Source organism: Nyctibius grandis, chromosome Z, assembly GCF_013368605.1.
Source record: "Nyctibius grandis isolate bNycGra1 chromosome Z, bNycGra1.pri, whole genome shotgun sequence".
Classification (NCBI taxonomy): Eukaryota; Metazoa; Chordata; class Aves; order Nyctibiiformes; family Nyctibiidae; genus Nyctibius; species Nyctibius grandis.
In genome coordinates, this window is record NC_090695.1 from 87,102,040 (window position 1) to 87,128,340 (window position 26,301).

At 45.5% G+C, this 26,301-nt stretch overlaps 1 protein-coding gene across 1 annotated transcript in view; it reads right to left on the bottom strand.

Moving 5' to 3' along the window:
- Positions 1 to 26,301, bottom strand: part of CARHSP1 (calcium regulated heat stable protein 1) — a 36,343-nt gene that overhangs the window by 3,074 nt on the left and 6,968 nt on the right. The window contains exons 2-3 of the mRNA XM_068422252.1: positions 14,184 to 14,385; positions 11,030 to 11,152 (exon numbers count right to left, since the gene is read on the bottom strand). Of these exons, the coding sequence (XP_068278353.1) occupies positions 11,030 to 11,152; positions 14,184 to 14,365 (305 nt within the window). The 5' untranslated portion in view covers positions 14,366 to 14,385. The remainder of the gene's footprint in view (positions 1 to 11,029; positions 11,153 to 14,183; positions 14,386 to 26,301) is intronic.

The following is a 26,301-nucleotide window of genomic DNA, read 5'->3' on the forward strand; positions in this document are numbered from 1 at the left end:
GCTATGAGGAGTTAAAGGCATTCCCAAGGCCTGTGGCTTGAAACACACGTCCTTCAGACTCCCTGGGCTAAACCTCTACTCCAGAGCTTGCTTGTGACTGCAGGAATCAGACCCAAGAGGGCATGTCCTAGGCTGAACTCTTCACAGCAGGGCCTGGGAAAATGGCAATAAACTGAAGGCAGAAAAAATATTTACAGAAAAGTCAAGACAAAGCCTCCTTCATCAGACCTGACAGCCCTTTCCTCCCCACGCAGGCTGATCCAACTGACCTTTGTTTACTTCCAAAATCTCCGAGCCAACCTTTCAGCACAACCCTGTATCACACTGGACAGACTATGCTCAGGCTCCCACATCTAGACTCCTGCTGTGGCTGTCCTCTTCAGTTATTGCCTTCATTTACACCCCACCTCCCCCACTGCTAACAGGTTTAAGATTTCTTCAGGTGTGAAGGGGTTGCACACCCAGTACTTACTGTCCTTTCTCGAGCAGAGATTAGTTTACCTTTTTTACTGCCAAAGGCATTTGCCACCAAATTCTCTGCAACTTACCCTGACTTTGAAACAGAGGATTTCAAGCAAGGATGAGAACATGCTACTTGTACTGTCTCAGAGTGCAAGTAGACATGAAGCCCCAAGAAGAGACACAAGACAGGGTCAAAACATGAGTGAAAATAGGAATGCCATCATAACATCATCTTTTCCCACTTGAAGCTCTTGAATGATCCCTTGTTGCCAAAAAATGTGTTGCTATCGAGTTAAAACCACATTGCCATGGGCAGTAACTCACAACACACGCCACGCAGGATGTCAGTCTCACCTGAGCAAGGTAGCATCTTTCAGTGGAAGGCAATACAGCGCAGACATTTCATCCATACAAAGGAACACAGGACTAGCAAACACAGTGAGCACAAACATTTCCCAGCTCAGATGTAACGAGCGTAGACAACAGGAGCCGAAGCGGAAAGTCTACACTGACTCGAGTACAGCTGAGCCACTGGAACAAGTCGTAATGAAACATGTTTCTTCACGTGGCCTCGAGCGCTGGGACCAGCTGTGGACAGTGTTTCAGGGTGCACAGCCAGAGCAGTGACGTGCGGCTGCAGCTAAAGCAGCATCTCCTCTCGACCTTACAGCCGCCCACTCCACAGCCCCACGTATTGCCTTTGATTCCTGCACAGTGGATGAACACGTACAGCGAGCGGGGAGCTCAGAGTCACCACTTTGCAGGCATCAAATGAAACGGATGCCCTGCCCAGGAAGGGATCTCATGTTTGGCTTAAAGGGTTTTTTTTTTTAAAAACAGGAACCTTGCATGTTCTTTAAAAGCTCCTGTAGAACAGGAGGAGACGCAGTTAGCGAAATAAACATTTGAAATCTGCAAAAGATATCAGTAGGTATGGTTAATGGAGAAGGAAAGTGGATTCACACCATCTCCTGAAGCACCAAAGACGTGCCCATACACAAAGGCAGTGTTTTAAGCTCCTGAAAACAGAGATAAATTAGATATCACTTGAATCTTCAAATTTAAGTGGGGAAGAAGTACAGCTTGAGTGCTAAAAAATATGGAGGTTTTGTTGGGGTGAGTTTGGTTGAAAATTGAAATATGAATTGAAACCAGGATGGGTTCTGGTAAGAAAGGGGTTGTAGGTGTACTGGTAACCAAAGTGGTCCTGTTTTTCCAAGAATCAAGCAGTGAATCAGCACACACACAGGAACGGTATGCCTAACGTAGGACAGGCTGCAGTCAGGGAGAGGAGGAGCAAAGGGCCCAGCCCAGACTGGAGGAGCCACTCTCAGCTATCACTGAGAGCCACTGCATTCCTCAGCACTTGTTAGGTGACTAGCTGGGGTACTGTCGACAGCCCCTGGTCTGCATAGCAAAAAAAACAAACCAAAACATTTGCTGACCCAAATTTCTTACACTTGCATCATGAGGTTAATGACTGCTGTTCCTTCTTCTAAACAGATCACATTAGCCCCAAAATCTGCACAGCCCTAAGAATTACCCAGAAAGGTACACTTCTCCACTAGAAAGCAATTCTTACAGGACCAAGCACTACACTGACAGCATCCGATCCTTTCCTGGTTTCTTTCCTTATCCAAACTGACACTACAAGAGACTGAAGCTTGTGATAAAACCTCACTCAACCCCAATTTGGCTTCTTCTCATCCCCTAGTTTGTCTTTTTCATTTCCTTGCTTGTTGAGGTGACCTTACCTCATCAAGACCAGGCCTGTCCTTTGCACAGCTGTGTAAAAGGTTGTGGCCACACAAACAGCTCAAATTTAACTTTCTGCTTTTGGCCTTTAAACTTGTCCCCCACAGGTCAGAAATTCTTTTATTTTCTGCAGCTTTCTGATTACCAGTTACTCTTGGTGCCGACTGAATACGAGATTATTACAGAATCAACCAGGTTGGAAGAGACCTCAGGCATCATCGAGTCTCATTGCCCCAGTGCACATGAAAAGCAAGAGTACAAAGTTCTTAGATTGCAGCCGGAGTAAAGCTGTTTGTGAACCATGTTCCCAGCACAGTGCTTGCCCACCAAATGCTGCTTCTGGAACAGATGCAGACTTACTCCAGCATTGTGATCGCTACATGATGCTTAGAAGCAGGAACAAACAACATCCAGATTGTGCAGTACTTCTGGTGGTGTCAAGAAAGAACAATATAATGGCACTTGAAAGGTGATGAGATGGTGTGGCACTGGAGGCAGAGCCCTACACAAAGCTGTGGGAAGATCCTCCATCAGAAAGCAACTGCCTTAAGTGCTGGGAGGGAAACGAACTGGAAAAGATCAGAGAAAGTAGACAGAGATCTTGGAAAAGATTCAGCCTACAACAGCCACTCTATATTCAACAGAAGTTACAAACATGGACTTTTTTCATGTTATATATTGATTAAATGTTTTTAGATCAGTAATTTTTACTTTTACCCTAACTACATATTAAATGTTGCTCTAGAGGAAGGCAGAGATTTTCACTGCTATTTAAGAGACTGGTATGCATGTTCTATTCAAAATAATGGGTAGCTATGTATTCAGGAACTTTAAGACACTTCAACAAATTAAGCTAAAAATAGGAAATGCTTTCCTGATGTTAGTGTCAGAGTGAGACACAATAGAGTGAGTTTTAGATTATCCAGCAACTCCCATTTCCCAGCTCAGTGCCAGTCTGGTATGGCGGAGCATTTTATCCTGCACTATTTTTAGGGAACTGGGAGGTTATTAGGAAATTCCCTAAATAAGGAATGTTCTAGTTCTTCCTTCTCACAGCTGCTATTCCTATTCTAGGGCTCTAGTTAAACCTCTTGGGACAAAAACTAAGTCACATGGAAACATTTCTGAACAAGGGTTTTCAGTGAATTCAGAGCCTTGCTGGTCAACAAGCCTGCCACGGATCACACCACGTACCGCTTCCCACGGATCAATGGGCTGTATTATCTTGTGGGCTTCTTAAAACTCATTTAACACCTCAACACACCTCCCAGGAAACCTGTATTTTTATTAAACAGCAGGACATGACAGGGTAATGAACTACTATGAATTACCGTTCTTGAACGCTCTCCCATGCAGCCCCAGGGCAAGCTGACAGCTCCAGCATTCATCAGCAAAGCCTGCGATGACATTATCAAGCCGGCTGGCAGGCAAAGCAGAAGCAGGGCTGCCTCTCACCCACCAGTCACACTTGTAACTGGGACAGACAAGTGTGAAGGAGGTCCAAACACTGAAGAATCCCAGCTGTTAATATCCAAGGTCTCTGCTACGGGATTGCCCTGGTCTCTGTACCATTGCAGAGAGATCTTCCCAGGAGCTGCCTTGTCTAGGGCAGAAGCTGCACTTCCCTCCCAGTACAGCAGATGCATCATCCTCTTGCCCAGTTCTCTACCAAGATCTCTAGCCGTGGTTTTTGAATTCATGTTCAGGGGTAGTTATGGCTCTCTATCTACTTCCAGCAGCTAATTCAACACCAGGCAGCTCACCACGCACCATGAGGAAGAAACTGGTGATCACAAGAGGCCAAGATTTCCAAGGATGCCTACATGGACTCAGTTTGAGGTACAAAAGATGCCTGCTCCTGCAAGCAGCCAGCTTGGATCCTGTCACAATAACACCTACTGTTTGCATCTGGGAACCAAAGCCTAGGGCAGTTATGTTCTGTGCTCACTAACCACAAAGAACCTCCATCCTCAGGTGGCCACAGTCATCTTCAATGCCCACTGCCTGGCTTGCAGGTAGAGTGTAAGTCTTGGCTTTGACCTATTACAGTTTATATCACTTAGGTGGAGATTCTAGGAAGGTTTTGCTACAATCATGACCACAGGTCTCCTGCATGTACCAGTGCAGCATGTGAATTTTCTGAGGCAACTGGGGGGATGTGGTGGAACCCTTAGGAAAAGGCTATCCATGTTCTATTCATTTCCAAACCCCTCTCAAGTAAGATCTGGTATTCTGCTGCCTCTCTTCCCCAGCCAAGATAATCTACTGATTTCAGACACTTCAAAAGATGCAGCAAGGCACCAGAAAGGGAGTACATCAGGAAGGAAGTATGCAGCCCAAAGCCAAAGGAAATCAGAAAGCTCAGATTTGGCTTCCCAGCAGCCCCTGAGCAGTTGGTTGCAGCCAGCAGAAACTGCTTTGCTGCTAGTTCACAGAAAGGCCAGAAAGGTTCATTCTCTCAGCTCAGATTCAGCTCTCTGTTTGTTTATAATTATCAGTTAATTTCCAACCCATATTGTTAGATTCTTCCAGAAGAACAGCATCACAGAAGAGCCTGGAGACATTAATGCTTTGCATTAAACATAGTGATCTGGCAGAAAATCAGAGGAAAGAAAGGAGCGTGAAAAGATGATCTGCCCATGGACGTGAAAAGCTCCAAGCCAGCTCCTCAATGCAGCAGGATAGCAGCAGGGATGCAGCTGGGCTCCTCCCTGCAAGAAGATGTGGCTGGTAGTACATCTCCAGCATAGCCAGAAACTGAGATGCAACAGCAGAATGGGACCATATCCCCACCTGGGAGCCCACTGAGAGACCACTTCTGTTCAGTACTCTTGAGTTACAGGCACTATAACAATAATCCCCTGAGATCACAACACAACACACAAGCAAAGCACAGCAAACTCAGGATCTCTCCAGGGACCCAAGGGTGCTGTGTATAAACGTCCCAGGGGATGTATAGGGTCAACTCTCCAAAGCCTTCGTTAGGCGTGGGGTCAGGAATCCAGCCTGAAGGACAGCCTGAAGGCCTCTCTGCAATGCAGCATTTTCACCTTCAGAGCCAAGTACTAGCAAACTGCAGAAAACCCACAAGCACTGCACGTGTTTTTTCTGTTCCATTAAATCAGCTGCTTTTGCAAAATAAACTCTTTTAAAAAACCTGAGTGCAGTCACTCATTCGTCACTGCTCTCTGGTGAGCTGCCTCCTTGCCTTGCCCTTGCAGCTACACAGGCTTCAGGCCAAATCCCAATCAAATGCAAAAGCCCGGAGAGTAAAACAAGTATCCGTCATGTGCCCACCCCCAAATACACTGGGAAAGCACAAGAGTGGGATTCTTACGGAGTGCTCTAAAGCACATCACTTGATCTGCCGCTACAGGCACCCACACCCCACATCCCCCCACCCCCTTGCTCCGTGCCCGCAGGACCCCCTTGGAAGGCGAGTGGATCTGAACCTGTCTGTACCGGCAGGCACCCCCAGCACAAGGGGGGGACCTCAACAGCCAGCACTGCAGGGATTCCCTGTCTGCTCTCCGGAAAGATGCCACGTCTGCAGGAAGAGTGGCAAGAGAGCGAAACTGAAGCTACCAGAGCCATTACGTTTCACTAACAACCAAACCGGCTCGTATTTGCGAGAGCTGACTTACTCCTGCTACGAAACAGCAGTGAAGGAGAGAAGATACCAAGGAGGATACAGTTCTCAGCACTGATGCTACAATAACACCATCAATTTGGTGACAGTGGATCATGATACAGGCTGGTGGAAATGGAAGCATTAGCAATACACATCACTACTAAAAAACATAATTAAAGGCTTTTTAAAAATTTCAGTCCAGGCAAATGAATTTGCCTTTGCTTCCAGCTTTCCAGAGACGTTATCTGAAATTACCATCTCAGCAACTCCTCCATCCCCATGCTTGCCAGCTAGGGTTTTACACTTACGACCAGCAAGCACATTTTGTTTTCTGTTCTGGAGAAGGGCAAAGTATTAAACTGAGAAAAACAAAATCTCACCATGCTCAACGAGCCATAACATCTTCCTAGTACAATTGTTTACACCGACCTGAGAAGTGTTTCCACTGCATACAAGGAAGCAGGGCTCGCTGTGCACGCACTGTGGGAAGCAGCAGTGAGCCCGTGGCTGGTGCCTTCGGCTGGTGGCAGAGGTGTGACAGCCTTCTCGCCACGCCAGGCCACGCGGCCGCAGGCAGGAGCGGCTGCTCAGGTCGGTGTGCAGGAGCTGGCTCTAGCCTGTCCATCTCAAGCGCAGACACTGTTGCAGTTGCAGCACAGGGTCTCAGCCGCAGATGCTGTACCCGCAGACCGACCCAAGAAGGTGCCACGAGCAGCACCAGGAAGCTGCCACCACCTGCGGTGACTGTCACCAGAGCTGCCACCACGCCTCTGCCTGCTGCACAAGGAAATGCTACCACCTACCACTGTCACCATTTCCAGAGAACTTCAGGCTGCCCTGGTTACTTGTACAGCTTTGTACGTCTGTACCTAATCAGTTAAAAAGGAGAACTGGCTCTACACAAGTGTATCAAAACCCAAACCAACTCTTCTCTGCAGTCTTCAGAGCCACTCGTTAAAACACACAAAGGCACACAGGCAAAAAACACCTTTAAAACCTGCATTTCAAACTGGCATTTCTTATACTGTGTATCTACCCACATCTGACAAGTCCAACTTCACAGTAACACAGCTTTGCTGCAAGTTCCACTCATAAAACATGTCCACATGCTCACACTCACCTTAAACTCTTGCACAGATACTGAAATTTAAAATTTTGCAGATGCCAAGTGAAGAAGCTTTTGAATGTCAAATACATTTGACCTTATTTTTAGGCTAATGCTCACTTATGGAAATGGAAATGCCATGCTAAGTGTCATTAGCTTACAAAAATAAATGGAAAGTTATGGGAAACAGACATCCCATTTTACAGGAGACATTTTCATTGAAGTGTAACCTTACAGCTCCACAAAGCTTAGGGAAGAAAAAAATTCATTCCTGAAATTAAATTTTTATGTTTAAGATCATATTAATCTGCAAGATAGGCAGCTGGTCCCAATGCTCAAAACCTTCACTCATGATTACCGCTTAGTGATGAACACAGAGGAACAGCCTATCTTGCCGAATCCAAACTGGCACACCATTTTATCCACGCTCCTGAAATCCCAGCTTTCAGGCAGAACTGATTCAGGAGAAACAATCCTCTTTCATTTCACAAGTAGATGCCTATACCGCACCGAGACAGTGAACAGATTGAGGTCTCTCTCACATTCAGGTTTAACTGAGTAAAATAGGTAGAAAAGAACTGCGTGATAAACATAAGCAGTATCTCAAAATTCACACTGCGCAAAGCAGAGTCATTGGAGTCCCCTGAGCCACAGTGATGGTTACAGAATGCTGCTGCAATAAGCAGCTCCCATTAATAAAGAGCAATGTTTCTAATTCACTGTGAAATAAACCGAAATGAAAGGCATTATTAATTCATCTTTCTAGTGCTGCCTTGCATGAGAATTAAGACAGTGATACCATCACCCTCTAGCACTAAAAGCTGTGTCCAACAATTCAAATACTCTCAGAGTAATTAAAGAACACAATGTGCTGAAACGTTCAGTACTTCAGTAATAGCACTTTTTACTAACAGGTTGAGGCAGAAACATCAGCTATTCTTGAATTTAAGTTCTCAGACAGTACCTACATAAGAAACATTTAAAACAGTGGCCTGGTCCTGGTTCAATAGAAAAAAAATACCTTTGGCTTCAAAGGAGCAGAATTGAGCCTAGAAAAGTTGCATAAAGCACATCCTTCAGTCCTACAAAATTCATGTGAACTAACCTTGCTAAAATGTTTCTGAAACAGCAAGGAAAACTGTCTTTGAACACATAAATGATAGGTTTAAAGAGGAAAGGCATCATTTACCTGCTGTGGAGATGGAAGGAGGGGTAAAGGGCCATATTGAAAGCTAGGGAGACGTCCATTAAATATCATAAACAATTAAGAGCCAGCTCTGTTAATTACAGGAAGAGATCACCCAGGGCGGCAGTGGATCCCCAGCACTCGAATTGTTAAGAGTGTGTTGGGTAAAGCATCTGCCAGAAAGGTACAGGCCTTCCAGCAGCGGATGGGGTAGAGGAGGACGCCTCCAATCTTCTCATCTACAGTAAACTTGGGAGAGCTGCCATACTGCAGCATGGCGTATGGAGAGAGCTCCCCACCCGTGTGAGCATTAGATTGAAATGAAGTAACTAAAATGACGAGAAGCAGCCTGGTCCAGCAGGTAGGGCACGAAGTTGAGACCTGGGAAGCTGGAGCTTAGGCTGAAGGTAGTACCTAAGTGGGCCAGAGCCCATCACCCTCTGCCACGCAGCAGCTCTCCCCCTCTCCTCCTTTATCTGCTCCAGCTTTCCTGGGCAGGGACGGTCTGAGGGCACGGCTGGGTGAGGGTGACAGCAAGCAGAGAACTGGACATGTGTCAGCAAAATAAACATGCTGAAAATAAATCAAGAAGTGTGGTTGCCCATGAACTTTTACAACCTTGGTGACTCATTCAATAGTGGTTGTAGGATAGATCAAGTGGGTGGAAGAAAGGGGAGGGTGGCACGCCACATTCAGGGCACAATTACTCAAATATAGCTTATTGATGGCTCTCAGTCAAAGCATTTTGAAAGCATATGGGATCGATACGCCAACTAGCACAGCTCACGAGAAGGAGTCTTATGAGAGGGGGGCTCTCGCACAGATCACCAAAATCACAGCAGACAAAAAATGTTTTTCATAATGTCATACAGGATTTCAGTGTAGGAGACATATGGGAGTCTTAAATAGCCAAACAGAAAAACGTCACTGGAGTTTCTACGAATTAGAGCTGGTTGGAGGGGGATTGAGGGTAGGAACAGTTAGTGTACCCAGGATCAAGTACTGGGGTTTGGGCCCAGAGAGAAAGATGTGTTGGGCCATAAGAGAGAAACTGGGGAACACCCAAAAGATTAGTTCACATTTTGTATAGACAAACAAAGGGCAGTCTCAATCAAAAAGTTATCTCTAGGGTTTTGAAAGGGTTAATTTCACATAACTGAAGAAAATTTTACCAAACTAATTGGAAGAGAAAACACAGAAGAAAAAACAGGACTGAAAATAGACAGTTCTTTAAAAAGAATTCATTAGAGGGCTGAGAATTCATGTTTCTGTGAGAGGGCTGTTTTAACTAAACCCTTGCTGATCAGTAACTGTAGAGGTCAGACTAGATGTTCACAGTAAGATTTTTAAATGGTGATATAAGAAACGTTATCTTTAAGTTATTCAGGAAATAAGGAGAAACTGTGCATTTGTATTAGACGAAAGAAAAAGATGATATTAAATGACACTTCTTTGGGTTGAACACGTAAGTCAGACCACTCAGCCCATTTGCACCCACGAGTCCTAAAAAGCTTTGTCTTGCCAACGCCGATCATGCAGTAACATTTCAGAAAACTGGAAGAAGGCCAATGTGCTCCTTCTCCAAGGACACGTACTATACACACAAGCAGGAAAGATAGCTGCGGCAATGTGAATAACTTTGGTAAGGTTTTTGTTGATTTATCAATGGATAACCACTCCAAACAACAAATCAGGATTATACAGCTTCAACACGGTAAACAATAGGTAGACTAAAACCTGCTGATAGATCTAAAAGAGGTTATTGGAGAATAAACATTGAGTAAACCTGATACACGCCCTCAGAGACCAGTTTCAGCCCCAATGCTCGTCAACCTCTCAATCTAGAAACAAATACAAAACTGTCTATTAAACCTTGCAGATTAGCCAGGCAATAAATAACAAAGACGGTGCAGTCACGAAGTGTGATGTGGACCTCTTGGCAGGCAGGGCCTGTTCCAGTCAGCTGTGCTGCAGTGCAACCACACATGAAGTCATACATCAAGGAGCAGGAGTGCAAACACCACTGTCAGGGTGCCAGAGCGCATCCGGGACTGCACCAAACTCTGCCGCCGCAAAGGATGCTGAGGTCGGAGCAGATAAGCAACTCAGCAAAAGACTTGGGACGAGGGGCCTAGTGGGATTATGGGATGTACAGAAAGAGAAACAGAGCAGGAGTCTGGAGGAGATTTTATCTCCATATACTGAAAGTATGTATACAGTGTATTGTTTTAAAATGGTATTTAAATTCTACAGCACATTTAGAAAAGAGACTGGAAAGCCTGTTTTAGACTGGGGAAAAAATTCTCAGTGAGGGACTTGGAAAGCTTAATCTGCTTAGTTTATCAAAAGGTAGATTCAGAGGTGATGGTTCTCAGTGTGTTCAAGGCAAAAAAGTGGAGGTACTATTAAACCCTTTAACAGAGAAAGCTTTAGCTACAAACTGCTTGAAACTGAAGCTAAATAAATTCAAGGAAGTAATAAAGTATGACTTTACTTAACAATAAAGGTAATTACCCTTTAGTTTAATAATGGTACAAGCAGTGCACAGTAAAAGTAGTGCATTTTCAGTGTTATAAATCTTTAAATTAAAACTGGATACTGCATAATTGATTTGCTTCAGGTAAAGGTAAGTTTCTGGGTCTGGGTGAAACTGCACAGCTTACTCTAAGAGATTTGGCAGGATCATCTTCTAGTTTTTAACTCAACACATTTATAGTAACACAGGAAAATAACAGCATAATCTATCACTGCCAGTAACATCTGCATAACTCCTCTTTGCTGAGGTAAGGGTGACAGATTATAAACCATTCTTCTATCTGAAACGTCAAAAGCATTCAGTAATTAAAGCAAACCAAAGCTCCAGCCTTCCTCAGCCACCCAGACGACTTACTCAGAGACGTGTACGAAGATGTCAGGCCCTCCATCTGCAGGGGTAATGAAGCCATGGCCTTTGGAGCGACAGAAGCATTTACAGACGCCTTTGTAGATGGGACCCTCCGATGCTTTCACGGTTCTGCAAAAGCAAGCACAAAAAGAGACCGCTTGCTGATCTCTTGCTGAGCACAGATGTGACAGCTTCCAGGTGTGTCAGCAGAGCACACTACGCAAACGGGCACAATGGTCCAAATACTCCCTGTGAGTGTACTCGTCTGTAGCAACTGCTTAATACTCAGTTTCATATACTGCACGTTTTGCCTGTAGCCTTTTTAAGGGAGATAAAGATGACGAAGATGTTTGATAGCACTATAATCCATCAGTTGCCATATTGAATCCATCTGCTCTATCACCCTGCCACATTTTCTTTTAGACATTATACTAAACGTAAGCATCTTATACCTTTCATGAGTTTGGGAGTACCAATGTACACTTGGGTGTTGTATGTGCTTTCACAAATTTAACAGTAAGTGTGTGTATGCAGTATCGAGAGAATGCAGTGCATAAAGACAGGTATAAATGTGTACACATGTAAGTATATACATACGTGCACACCCCTTCTGCATGCACGTCATAGAATCATAGATTCGTTTAGGCTGAAAAAGACCTTTAAGATCTATCATTATCCTGCCAGACTAGGATCCAGGGAAGTCAATATTTCACCTCCAAATGACGCCAGCAGTCTATTAAGCGTAACTGGTACACATAACACCAAGACTCAAGACTGATCTTCTCCACTATCATGTGACCTATATTTTAAAATGAGACAGATTTGAAGACAAACCTTTAGGATGACTTACTGCCATCAAGAAAAATTACTTGCATGAACTATGACCCATCCTGAAAACTGCATGATTAAATCCTTTTCCCCATCAAATATGCTCAGTTGAATCTCCAGGGATCCAAACGCACTCAAATACTTTCCTTAATGAAGCCAATTGTTTTAGATATCTTAATGGGGTTTACACAGAGGCATTACTAGATCAGGACCTTCTCATGCCATGACTATCCAGTAGGTTGCTTCCATGTTAGAAGAGGATTTTGGTGCAATTCTTCAAACCCAGTAAGTGACTGTGCTGCCATTTGGTTACATGCATCATGGCAATTTTGACATCACTTTCCCAAATGTTTAAAGTTTACTGAAGTCTAAATAAAATCACTAAAAAATGTGGTTACAGCTCTGCTCCTTAAGTCAAACTAGCACTAAAGACATACAGTTGAAAGTGTTAAAGAAAGAAGAAATCTTCATTAAATCACTTCACTTCCAGCTCTATAAAGCTGTCAACATACCTGACCCCACAAGCACTTGTTACACAGCAAAGCACTCACTGCTCTAAATAAGCCACTAAAGTTCAACTGCATCTTTCAAGGAGATAAAGCAATGTGTGGGATAAGGCCCCACACTTGCAATGAACCAAAATTAAATAATCCCACTGAATAATAAGCCACTGCCTGTCACATTCATCTTTTCCACACAACTGGGGCCAAAGCTCACAAGCTCCTCTTGTTTAAAGAGGACACTAAAAATATAATAATAAAAATTTTGCCCTGTTTTGATTTTCAGGGCAAACAAATACAGCAAGATTCCTACACTAATTAATTATTAAAGAACTGTGGAAGCCAAATAACAAATTCTTTAGTTCTGTAAGAACCAGACTAGGACTAACAGCTGAGAAGAATTACAAAGAGTTCATTATTAACACAGCACTGACGCAAGCTAGCTTGGAAGTGCTTTTCAATGACAAACCCAATTATCAAGTCAATTATGTTCCTTTTAGCAATCTATGTCCATTACAAAGTTTAGGGCATTCGAAGGCTTTTGGAACTGACAACATATAAATTTTTCTTCTGCTGCTACTGTTCTTTTTTGCCTCATTCTGAATACAGAAGTAATAATACAAAGCATCATTGAGATTGATGCTATTTAAATCTGCATGGATAACTCTTGAAGAGAAGAGCTGGGTAACACTGCAAGAAGCAAAAAGGAAAAAGCAGGCCAACTAGATGAAGCAGCACAAAATAGGCTAGCTGCAGGTCTGAGATCTTACTTCCACAGTGTTTCACTTGGCATTGCCAGACCTCCCTTACACAGAAGTAATTGCAACATTGTGGCAGAACTGCAATGACCACAGCTTCCCGTTACATCCTCAGACCCTGATTCAAAGGCCACTGAGATTATCAAAGAAGCCCACATTGCCTTCTGCAGGTCAGCACCTCACTGGGAGACCCATCACAGGCACTGGGAATTTTTTGCAATGGCCAAACCTTGCAACACCATCCTCTGCTGCTGCGCTGCGGAGGAGCCCCCTTTGGGTGGGGGCTTCCCGGAGCCTGCACGGCACCACGGGGCCGCAGGAAAGCTCAGGGAAAGCCAGCTCTGCTGTAGGAACATCATTGGCCTCAAATAACTACAAATAGCAACAAACCTCATCTCATTTTATGGAAAACCTCATATAAATCTTGGAGAATCAAAGAGATCAGGGTCCATACCTTGAAAACCAACATATTCTTTTACAGGTCTGTTTGAGCAATCTTACAATGGAGATAAGAAAGCTGAATAGGAAAAGGAAACAAGCCCTCTGAAAAGTGACAGGGTCATGGACCATGCCTAAAATGTAACCTGGCTGATGGTAGCACAGGTGTCAGAGGTGAAGGAACTGAAACCTCCAGTGAGGTCTGGTCCAGTGCTTCAGCGGTGGTGAGAAGAGAGGTTGTGCCAAAGGAGGAGGTGGAGCTGATGAAGAAACACTAACAGGAACCGGTCCTGATAGCCACAACACAGTGTCTGAAGCGAAGCAAAGCTTCAGACAAGAAACTGTTTTGAAAAATCTCAGTGTATTTTCCCCTCCCTGTAAAACACTGGTCTTAAAGAGTGGAAAAGACTTTGAACATCCTTTACGCAAACACAGCATTGAAAAACTACAGGCAATTTGGACTAAAAGTCTAGCGGCATCAGAATTTATTGGAGAAGAGGTAACAGTAAAATACCAAAGCATCTTCCAGATACAACCGTCCCCCCTGACTCCCTTCACCTCGGCAGGGAGCCCATCATTCTGCCCAAAGGCAATCGTTTGGTTGTGTCTATGAAACGCAGGTTTCCCAGTACTCACGCTGAAAATGACCTGGTCCGTCGGGTGGGCAGCGGGCTGGGGATGAGGTACCCTCTCATGGGTGACGGGGAGCGATCTCTCGCCCCGTGGCTTTCAGGCAGTTGGAGAGAACTGGGTGAGGATGGAGAGGCGGGAGAGGCGGGGGACTGCTGCGAGGCGGATGAAGTGGGCTCAGAAGACATCCCCGATGCCTGAGAAAAACCTAGAGAGAAAAAGAGATCTGACTTAGCCCAAAATGGGAATTGCCCTAAAAGTCACAAATTCTTCAGCTGACGATTTTGTAAGAACATTACTCACTTCCTGCAGACATACACATGGACACAGTTGCCCCAAAAGCTCCTGCTCTGTGCCAGCGAGTTCTTTTTTTTTAAGTTAGTTTATTTTTAAATCTCACAGCTTTTGTAAGCTGTACTAGGAAGCTCCACTGAAAACAGATTACTCCACAACTAACACGTATTTGCTTACTCCTGCCTCACTCACAGGGAATGGCTCCTGAAGCAGAGCTCAGCCCCAACACTGGGTATCGGTGTGCCCCATGTGGCTCCCAGACAGATGGCCATTGGCAGCACAGAGGAGCCTCCTGCGCCTGCACACAAACACACATTACAAGAAGAAGAAATCCTGAAATAAAGGCTGCACCTCCACTGCTGGAGGTTAGTTTTGCTGTGCAATCACCCATGCTAACTTCGTTGCTGCTGCTCAGCTCTTAGCACCATTCTCTCAGAACTTGTAACACCTTCAGCTTGACTGCAAGAAGAAAATCATACCAGTGCTCCCTAATTCACTTCAGACAGAGTCAGGCAGTTAATTTTCGCTACCAAGGACAGGGACACAAACAAAGCCAGGAGGCAAGGAGATGACCCCTCCAGCCTGCAGAGATCTGGCAGACCCAGCAGTCCCCTTCGGTAGGTCTGACTCTGCCACAATCTTCCAGCAACTAGGAAGCCAATAGTCCATACTTGCATTCAGACCCCCAGCAGCCCACGTCAGATTTGCTCTTATTCACATCCTACAGCAGAGGAGGGAGAGGTCCCTTTCTCAGCACACCAACAGCAATACACCTGCCATCACACAAGCAGCAAAACTCATAGAATCCATGAAAAGAGAAGGACTGATAAGAAACAGCAGCACTTCTGTGTATATGAATGCATGGCTTACAGATGCAGCAGTGACAGAAAGAAGAGAAATCAATCAGCACTGCTCTGGTATTACTGTGTAAGTCCCCGTCTGCACTGGAAGGGGAATAAGCTGTAAAAAAATAACCAATAACCCACCACACTCTTACTTAAGAAAATCTAAAAATATTTGGACATCTGGATGAGTTCACAAAAACTGTGGTGATCTGGGCCAAGAAAATTTCACGAAGGCAAGAAAAGCTGCCTTTAAGGCCCATAGCTTCATTGAACTGAACTCTCTCATATCCATTATACACCCTCCTTTTGACACCCACACTCCCCTGCCCATGAATTATGGAGTGGATCCTTCATGTGACATTTGAGAGATGCAGCCTTCTTGTCAATGACAAATTCCCATTATTTCTTCCTGAAACTAAGGACTAAAATTAAAAAGGCCTCTTAAGAATGAAGTCACCAGGGAACAAAGGCTTTTGTGTTTAATTGCTCAGGGTGCTGAGAAGGTAGAAGTGGATAGTCATGTTCCCTCGTGTACCAGCTTGAGCTTTCCACACTGTTCTCAAGAGCAACAACTCAGCTGAAAACACAACCACAGCTTTACAGATGGCGTTTCAAATACGGATGGCATTTGCCACCCACAAGCTAATGCCCTGCCCAGCGTCATGGCACAGCGTTCAGCTGAGACCAAGATGGTAACGCTAAAGGGACGGGATCTTCCAAATTTCCTCTTCCTCCACAGAGACCTGCTGTGCTGGCTGGTACTGAGGAAGTCTCCTCAGATTTCGAAAGACCTCTCTCCTTCAGGTGCCTTGCTTTCAAGGAATGCATGTTTGACATAGCAGGACTACAACTCTAATAAGTCACAGGAAAAATAAAACAATTAAACCCTCATTCTGATAACTCAGCACACGTGGTCTGGCCTTTGCGCAAGTGAAAATGCAGCTTTCAGAATCACACGCTTTCTCTCCTAATCTAAACATAAACCAGCTTGTCAGGTGACATGCAATTGCAGAGCTATTCATCCATCCACAGCAGTATAGTAGAGCCAACAACAAAGTACTGCTTGTCCCCTTCCTCAAACAAGGGGAGAGAGGCAGGAGAATTTTCCCTCCTTTCTTTAAAACACAGATGAACCACAAAAATATTTACAAACAAAGAAGGCTAAATGGAGTTAGAAGTGTGCTAATGTATGTTATTGTTCCCATTTATGTTATTCTTGTGCCCTCTGCTCTGTAAACATAAAATAAAACACTCATGTAGAACATTCAGTGCCATTTCACTGTACAAATACCCTTTTTGTTCTCTGCCCACGGCCAAAGTAGATGAATGGCGTCGACTCTCATAATTTCTATTACACAAGTCCTAAATCGTGATCAGAGCTCGGTGAGAGCTGACACACAAAAGCAGGCAGCTGGAGGCAGCCAGGAGCAGCTACGCTCGACTTCACACCTGCTGCAGCAAGCGAGTACGGCTCAGAAGAGGAGGGGATGCAAGCGAGCAGCAATAGGAAGCCTGTGGCTACGCTAGAGCTCAGCAACATGTATGTTGTATCACTGCAGTGTTGTATCACTTCAAGTGCACCGGCACATCCGTTTGCCTCTGGGGCTTCTCCCACAACTGTGAAAATCAGACGCAATGAGAAGGGTCGGACGCTGAATTACCAAGTGTTACCGTGTGCACTGCACACAGTGGGATGACAGCAGCTCCAGCCTCCTGCAAACCTCCGCTCAGCTTGCTCAGTGCAGAAGATCACTTCATCTGAACCTTTTCGAAGACAAAGGTGGAGTTTAGCTATTTCAGTTTGTTCTGGTGTGGCCACTGTCCTGACGTTGCTCATACTGGGATTAACTCATTTCCATGGCAGCACTCTGGAAGGAGCAGAACCGCTATCCCCCCTTGAACACGGAGCTGGAGGCACTCCGAGGCTGGGCGGTGTTTATGGAGGAAGCCTACAGCAAACACTCAAACCGAAACCCCATGCCCCCAGCCTTCCTCTTTGCAGAAGTTTTGCCTTCCAAATGCAGTCACTGGCAGTCTTCTAAGACGCTTTTCAGATGTTATCCTGGGTTCTGAACTGACCTCTGCAAATCAAGGCTCACCCTTGGGACTCATACAGCTGCCTACCAGCCCTTCCTCAGCAGCCACGAATACCTTCCCCTCTTTGTGACTAGCTGAACAAACCTACTTGCTTACATCTCTCACGAGCCCACCACCTCCCACCCTGTTTCCATTAGTTCCCCGGTCCCTCCAGTCCAGCCACTGCTCTCCACTTTCCCATGGCGAGGAGGAAGTCACACAAACCCCAGACAGCACTAAGGGAGCACCCCACGCGAGCTCCCCCCGAGCATCCCGCGTGCTGTGCCTCGTGAAGGCAGCCAGGACTTCATAGCAGCAAATCATAGCTACAAAAATCCCAGCAGCATGAGATCCCAGCTACAACAGAGATGAGGGACAATACAGACAGTATCTCTCTTCTGCTTGAGCCAGCAAAATATTTGCCTTCGGGTATTTACAGAATGAATGTAACATGACGCAAGGTGGTGATATTTTCAGGCTCTTTAGGAAGCTCCAACCACGTGCCACCTTACCCTTAAATGTGCCCTTATTTCAACATGCATCATTTATCTTTTACCAACATGATTTTTTACATTTTTTTTTAGACCGTAGGTATGCACCCAACTAAAATATAAATAAATCACAGAAGCATCATCGAAACAACAGACTAATTTAAACATTTCAAAGCAAAAATATATTAATTTTTCTTACCATACTTTTTTCAGAACAATTGGCCCATGTGTACACAAAGAGACCCCAACATGTAATCTGTAACAGGTGACCTACAAAGCACAGAGTGCAATAGATGCTGGAGAAATTTCTAAAATTCTCCATAAAATACTACCAAAAAAAAAATCTATTGAAGTAATTCAGGTTGGGTGTATGTAAGTGCCACCATCATTTCTCTACATAGCTACACATTCTTTTTCTATTCTTCTTTAAGTCTACCCCATACCTCTAAGAACACCCTAAAAATAGCAGTTTTGGGGAAGTTACCCATTCTGACCTGTACAACACTACCACAGAAATGAAGTCTCACTTCTAGTTAAAGGAAATGCCTGGAAAAAAGTCAAAACGGATGGGGCAGGGTGACAGACTCCAGGAAACCTCTCCATCTATGACGGTTTCTTTTTCACACAACCGACACTGCAACAGCCCCAGCGGGCACAGGGCTGATCCCCAGGAAGCACCGCTCTGCATGCTCCAGTGCTCCAGCACAGAGAAAAACCTCTTTCAGCCTCCTTAGCCTGGAAACAACACTGTCTGGTGGAGCTGCTTTCAGAAGGTACCACGATGGTCTCTGAACAGGACAGCACTGGCCACGCATGCTTGGAAAACCAGGACTTTCCTCAAAGAGAGGGCAAGGTTTCTGTACCCCAAGAGTAGCCGCTTTCAGCTGGGTTTTGCTGGAAGTTAGCTCTTTCATTTCAGCCTCCAAGAGGAATGTGGACATCTGAAAATCTGTTTGTTCTCTGGTCTTCCCTTGGATTTAGAAACAATGTCAAGAACTCTTTTTAAGTGACTCACTTTTAAATGTCCTGGTTTCCAAATTTATTCTACACAGCTGCGTTTTCTTCATTCTCTAAGGAAGCCATGCAGATAAACCCCTGAGCTTTGCCTGCTCTTCTGCTGACAGCTACAAGCTCTTCTCAGCTAGAGAAAAAACATGGCTCGATGGCACACAGTGAGCACTACAGAGACTGATTCTGTTCTAGGGCGCCCTTTCCAAACAGTACGTCCCTTGCTCTCATCTACTGAAAGAGCAAAGGCACCAGGACCCTCTGCTCCTCGCACTACCTTGCCTGGATGAATGAGAGGAACTGGGGTGCTTGGCTCCCAGGGGTGCCCCCAGTTCTTGTAAAGCAGCTCCCAGCTCCCTGGCACCCCTCCGAGGCCCCTGAGCACCAGGCCACGGTACCGCTCCCACCTGCAGTTTCTTTCCAAAGCGCTTCCTGGCACTCGGATCCCGGCGCGCACGAGGATCCCAGCGCCGCAGAGCATCCCAGCACTCCTCCCATGTCACAGAGTTAAGCACTTACAAAACACACACAGTTACAAAAGAGCTGGTTCAAAAAGCTCCCTCTTCCCGCTTAGTGTGCGTGACTAACTTTCCACAATTAATACTGGTATTTCAATTAACATTGAAACTCAGAGGAGTTACAACATGCATGTGATGTGTCAACACAAAGGATTACGGTATAAACACTACGCTCCTAGAGGCTGCAGACGAGTGCCCACGTACTGCAGTGATTTGGCAGTTAATGGAGACCAGGACATTGCCCAACTGTCCCCATGTCCACTAGAAGTGCAATTATGAGGCAAGGAAAATACAAGGAAAATTCCTATTGCTTATCTGTGCATACAAATTAATTTGGATTAAACCAGGGTTGAGTTTAGAGCAACAGCTATTTCCAAGCAGTCTCAGCAGCGAACATCGTCTCCCCAAATGCTGGGGCTGCCCTTCGGCGAGTAGTTTGCTGTGCCTGAAAGCAATGCTGCCCGAGCAGCCCAAACCAGCCCTGCACAGCAGAGACCACACAAAGGGGTGGGATGGGAACTAAGTCAGCAGCAGCCTATAAAGTATATTGATAAAGATGAGGTCTTCTTACAGTCCCGTATTTTCCATAGCTCATGTAAACTGCCAGATGCATTTAAAAAAATGCATTTAGGTTAAGGAACAGAGCGGACAGTTAGATTAGGTACGTGTTTCAGCTGGTTTATGGTTATACTGAAGGCTATATGGTGATACCCTGTGGCTCATTCTATCAAAAATACAGAGGAATCAAGATCCTCTCTTGCTGGAAATCACGTATTTGCCATAACTGATGCTGCATAAATTTCTCGCTCCCAATTGCCCAGAACAGATTTAGCCAGGGTCCTGCACTTGTAAGCAAACACAGTAGGCCATACCCGCTGTAGTGTGTTGGCTGCCACAGGTGACAGGGCTCGCTAGGATTTGCCTAAAGGGAGAGTGTGCACAGGAATGTGAGGAGGACCGTATTTCATCCTATATCTTGTCAAGAAGTATTTCAGTGGGAGCAGAACACAACAGCACCCAGCGGTAAGGTAACTTCCTCGGGACAATGCTGGGCAGCAGTCGCAGAGCTGGGAACAGCACAGAGCTGTCCTGAGACGAGCACACCTCCCCTCACACTCTATTACAGCACGAGTGCAAGACTGCAGCCTGCTTACAATATCTCACTTAGCTAATTCTTTTTGTTTAAAGAACAGATTAAAAGAGATTGAAAACTCTCCCCGGCTCGTGGCTAGCTTGGACAAGCAATGACAGGTCCCAGGCAAGCATCCTCCTCTGGGAGCTCTTCCCAAGCAAGGATGAAGATGATGGCTGAAGATGATGGTGATAATTAGTACATGCTAATCAGGTGCAAGTGTTGCCCAGTGACTTAAGTTCCTGTGCACATATATTATTGGCTAATGTCATCAAGTATCTAAAGGACCGTCACCTGCAATGCTGTTCACTTTGCTTTGGTAATCTCTAGTGCAAACCAAAAAGTCCACAACAAGGCAGGGACAGAAGGAAGAGCTGGGATTCTCATGAGCACCCACCATGCCCACACTATCATGGCTGCAGGCATGAGGCCATGAGAACAGTGTGAGAAGGGCATGGAAACAGCAAGGGAAAAGTGCTGTCGCAGCGGCTCTGGGAAACCCTGCCTTATCAGCAGGGGGAAAGCCTGCGGTGCTGTGAAGGGTGGGCTCACAGCACTCCCAAGGCTAAGGCTGGAACAGACTCAGCTGTGCTCTGTACCAGAGCTGCCGTCTGCACAGCATTAGCCTGTGTGTGCCCTGAAACCCACTCCTGTGGGGCGAGCATGGGCATCTCCAGCACCAAGCCACATCATACAGTGGAGATGCAACATTACCTGAAATTGCCCCAGTAAGTCTAAAGATTGCACGTACAGCTTCATTTCCTTGCTCATGCAAATCCACAGGTTACAGAGCCATGCTTGAACTAAGTCTGGGAGACAGATCTGCACATCAGCCCTTGCATTGCCTGCACCTGGGGAGGACACAGCAGCCTCTCCCCAACCAAATGTGGTGGGACCAGGTGGGAATCACCACAGCGGGGACGAGCTGTTACACCCATCCACGTGCTGCTGGAGCAGCTAACGGCCCAGGTCTGAGCCACTCCAAGGCACAGCTGCAGGCAGATCGCAAATTATCACTCCTGGACCAGCAAGATCATGATGCTGAGCCAGCACAAGCCCGGGCTGTGACACCCGGCATCTTGCCTTGCTTTCAGTCTGCCAACTGCTTCCCACATGAACTGCCAGTCTACAAACCCGGTTGTTTCTGTAGCAGCACAGTGACACTGTGTCGCAGCACTGCCCAGCTGCTTGCAAAATCGCTGCCAGCAACAGCTGTGCTGCCAGAACCAGGAGCAGAAACACATACGCCAACTCCCAGAGCCCTGCTCCAAGCGCTCTTTCCCTGGAGCCAAGTACACAACACGTCACCTCCAGCAGCAAGAACTGGTTTCCCCAGATATAAGTTAGTCTTCACATGTCCCAGACGGGCTGTAATAAAGAGATAGGGAAGTGTGAAGGGAGACCACAAAAGGACTTGTGCAGTGAAATGGGGGAAAATCAGGATGACTTTACTCAGTCTGATGCTGGTAGCCAGATGCAGCTGCCTAGGGCAGAGTTAATTACAAGGTGAGTACACAGTGTGCTTACCCTCAACATCTTTCCAGCATCCTGGATGTATGGTTTAAATAAATGACAAACTAAACATTGCATAGTGGTATTTAATAACCTCCTACGAGTTTTTTCAGGCCCTCTCTGAGCTCATATAATCTTTTAGCACCCATAGTATCCTGTGGCACAGAGTCCCACAGCTTAACTGTCATGTGAAAAAAAAACATCTCCTTTTAGTGAACAGTGAGAAGTAGCCCTTTTTTACAGGACATTAAGAAAGGGCAGTGACATCAAAAGACAGAGCATAGCAAATAAGGTAAGAGAAGGACAGGGAAGCGCATCATATGCAAGTGACTGGATGGGAAAGAAGCATTAGCTCAGAGGAGCACACAGGGAAGGGTGTAGGCTTATTTGTAAATCAAACTTAAATTTCCACCAGAAGTGACATAAATGGGATAGAGAGCAAGAGCAGCTACAAGCTTCTTTCTGGTGTTACCCCCCCTTTTAAAATTCTAAGTACAAAAGAGAAACTTTATGCCTTCTAAAAACACATCTTAGTATTTCTAAATCACTTCCCTGATTTGTCACTTAAACAGCTGCCATTACTCTTTCTTAGACAATAAACCCGACTAGTATCAAATATTTCTAAAGATTTAGCTTGTCAACAAGTTAGCTGGTTTTGGTTTTGTCTTATGTCTAAGCAACTTAAGGCTCATCTACAAGGCAAATGGACTTATACAGTGTCAGACTATTATAAAGAATAGTTACACATATGTAAATCCCTAGGCACTTTTGAAAAGTTCTCCCTTTTTCAGCCTCCTCTCACATCCCAAAACTTCAGCCATGATTATGGGTTAAGTTTGTTCATGTGCAACTTTGAGCCTTTTAAGGCTACTGAAATCCCCTGAAATATTTATGTGGCTCAAGTGTTACTCAGAACAATTAGTTCACTGTGTTTCCTCCCTAATCAACATTTTCAATGGGGGAAAACAGTTCACATTACAAAGATCTATAAGCATGGAAATTTATGAGGCATACAAGTATTAGCAAAGGAAAAAATAATCCTCCGAGGATATTTCATCTGCCAACATTACAGCAAGAGGCAGATGGCGAGTCAGAAACCACTCACAAATAACCTGATCCTCACACCAGTACCGCAAGGCACCCACAGGCCCCAGATCCCTTTTTGCCAGGTCTGGCTGTATTTTCTGGCTATCCCAATGCACAGGCCATCTCCCAGTCTCACTGCCTGACACCTCCTATACAAATTTTAAAGCATCCTAATCTAATAACCTGAGTATATTTCAATTAGATCTCTCAGAAAACAATTAAACAAAAGGTTTGTGATTGAGATGTCATTAGGAACCTGCATCAATATCAAGCAATGACAACTTACTGAAATACTTTAGGAAACAGAAAATCCTCTGTATCTGACACATGAGCGAAGAAAATTCTCACTTTCTGTTGGGCAACAAAGAAATGCTCTGGATTTCCATTAAAGCCTCCTCCTGTCCTATCCTGTCCCAGAGTCTCCTACCTGCATCCTACTTCACAGGCTCCAGCAGCACAACTGCTCCCTACACAAGTAGCTGTACCCACAATAGGTTTTTCTACCACAGCAAAGTTTTAAAAGTACATTTCACCTGCATGATAGGTTAGCGACTGGCTTCATCACTCCAGCAAAGACGGCTTGGAGAAATGCATATTCAGCCTGTGCTAATTGACAGAGCACTCAGAGGCACAGAAATGCACATTCCATTAAAATCAAACAAAAGGGAACATTTTTTACACACGCTTAAGATGGGAGATGGGATGAAAGACCTGAATTTTAATGGAGAAAGTTCATATATATATGCTTATGTATCACTGGCCCATTTAAAAATTGCATTCCTGTTTTCTTCTTCCCTCCACCATATTTCTCAACCCGATTTACAGTCTATCTCACCATGCTGTACTCAAGCTTGTGCTTGTGACCCTGACACCCCCCTCAGTGTCCTCATTTCCTCAGCACTAAAGCAGAGATCACAACCTCCTTCGCAGCAGCGTGGTGAGGACCAGCCGTGTCTGTACCTTTGGATACAAAACCCTGGCTGAGCCGCAGCAGTTCAGCAGGCTGACGACAGCCAGCCTTGGTTCCCTGCTCAAATCCAGAGTCGGTCTCACTCCAGTCTGGGTCATACCACTGGAGAGGAACGAGAGCTGAAAACAGACTTCTTGCAAACCAGCTTCATAGAGGGAGCGTCGCCGACGGCCGACGTCTCTGCCCCGCCACAGCAAGCAGGACACAGCACACCCGCTGCCCAGGTGCCTGTCCCAAGACCAAAAAACTTCCCTGCAAGAAGTTCTGTGCTGCTTTTGGTGAAAAGGAGACTGAGGCAAAGGATCTTCACACTCTGCATTCGTGAATGCCGCTCACAAGCAAAAGTCACACTCACGCTCCACCGGCAGGCAAGTGCTTCATCAGCACTATAAAGTTAATGCTTAGTTCTTGACTCTCAAGGTGAAATTGTCTTAATTTAACTAAAGTCTATAGGACAAGCACTGCATAAATATACACATTGCACAAACCTGTTTTTTCTTACATAACGAAACTACTTGCAAAACAGAGACTACATAAGCAAACAAACACAACCAAACTACTCCAGAACAGAAAATGTTGGCGTTTTACCTTACATCTCTAGACCTCTCCTCAGCTCAGCCTTGGCAGCACAAACAACTGTCCCCACTGTGAGCTGCTTCAGATAGATCTGTGTGGTCTCCTGCACTGACAAACAGGTAGTCCCTATATGGTGTAATCAAATCTGTGATTGCGTGCATAGTAATACGGCCAAAGCACACACCCACAGCTCACAGCCTCCACAACTGCTCCAGGGACAGCAGCCGCTTCCATAAACACCCTGAACCCTTTGGAAACTACACGTTATACAAATCCTCCATCACATCCCCTTGGCCTGTTTTCCAGTTTGGAAAACACCAATTATGAACTTTAGACTTCTAGGAAAAAAATTCTTTTTAGTCTCAAAAATGGCTTACAATACCAATAGTCCAGCAAGTCTACTGCAGGCAGTGCATCGTTCTTGGCCAACTAATGAGAAAATGGACCTACAGGGAGTTTGATTGCTTTCCCCAATTACCATGTGAGCATAAACTAGTCTTTCTTGCTCAGCACATCCACTCTCTGCGTTCAGAGCCAGTTAAATGGCAAAAGGAGTCGTATTGTGTTTCACTGCCTGCAAAACCGCAGCGCCAGCACAGGCACGTGTGCGAGGCTGGATTTCGTGCCTACTTACGCATCAACAAAACTATTTACCACGCTGTGATTTTGAGAGCCGTGGCTCCAGTGATGTGCTGGAAGTACACGGAACAGGACAGAGCTGTCCAGAATCACGGATGCTGTCTCTATTATTTACATCTACTGTGTTAATGCTCAAAAGCCAACACAGACCAAAGCAAGGGAACAGGCAACAGAAGCTTTTCAGAGAAGGTAAAAATCCACTGTTAGAGTTGAAAAAAGGCAGACAAAACTTGAGGCATGTATGTTCTTCAGGTATAAAACTAAAAATCAATATAGAAGCACATGTTTAATAGAAAATTGTACTCAGCATTGTATTACAGCAGTCACTACCCCAAAGAGCTGTATCTACTTCAATTGCAAACACAGAGGGAATGGGGGACACAAGCAGAGCAAACACTGCACACAGCAACGGCGGTGAGTGCCTTTATGAAAGATTATTTTGATTCAATTTACCTGTTTGGCCACGTGCTAACAGTTACACAACCTTAAGAAGTTAACATTTTCCAGATTTGCTCACTGGGAGCTGATAGCAGCCTCCCACGCACACATAGGCACACACCAGCAGCACAACGGGGTAACCAGACCCACAAGTTAGCGCCAGGGCTCCTGCAAGGAGCCAAGAAAACGGCCAAACCTAGAAAACCGTACGTACTGAGGGCTGGGCACAGGCAAGCAGCGGGGCACTGACAGCCAGCTGGCAGTCTCGACAGGGACAGATGAAACCCAAAAGGAAGCTGGGCTTCTGCCTGCCACACATACCCAGAGCGCAGGGCAAGCAGCCCAGCTGGGAACAAGCCCTGCACGCACACCACGGGACACGCCAAGGATGGAGATGCATCTTCAGCACACCCTCTCACACAGGGCTCTCTGGGGAAGTGTTTTCCTATATCCAACATTCACAGCCCAGCACCCTACCCTGCGAGGTGGGACCCACAGCCTCTCCTGCCAAAAGCAGGCAGGAGTCACGCTAGCAGCCA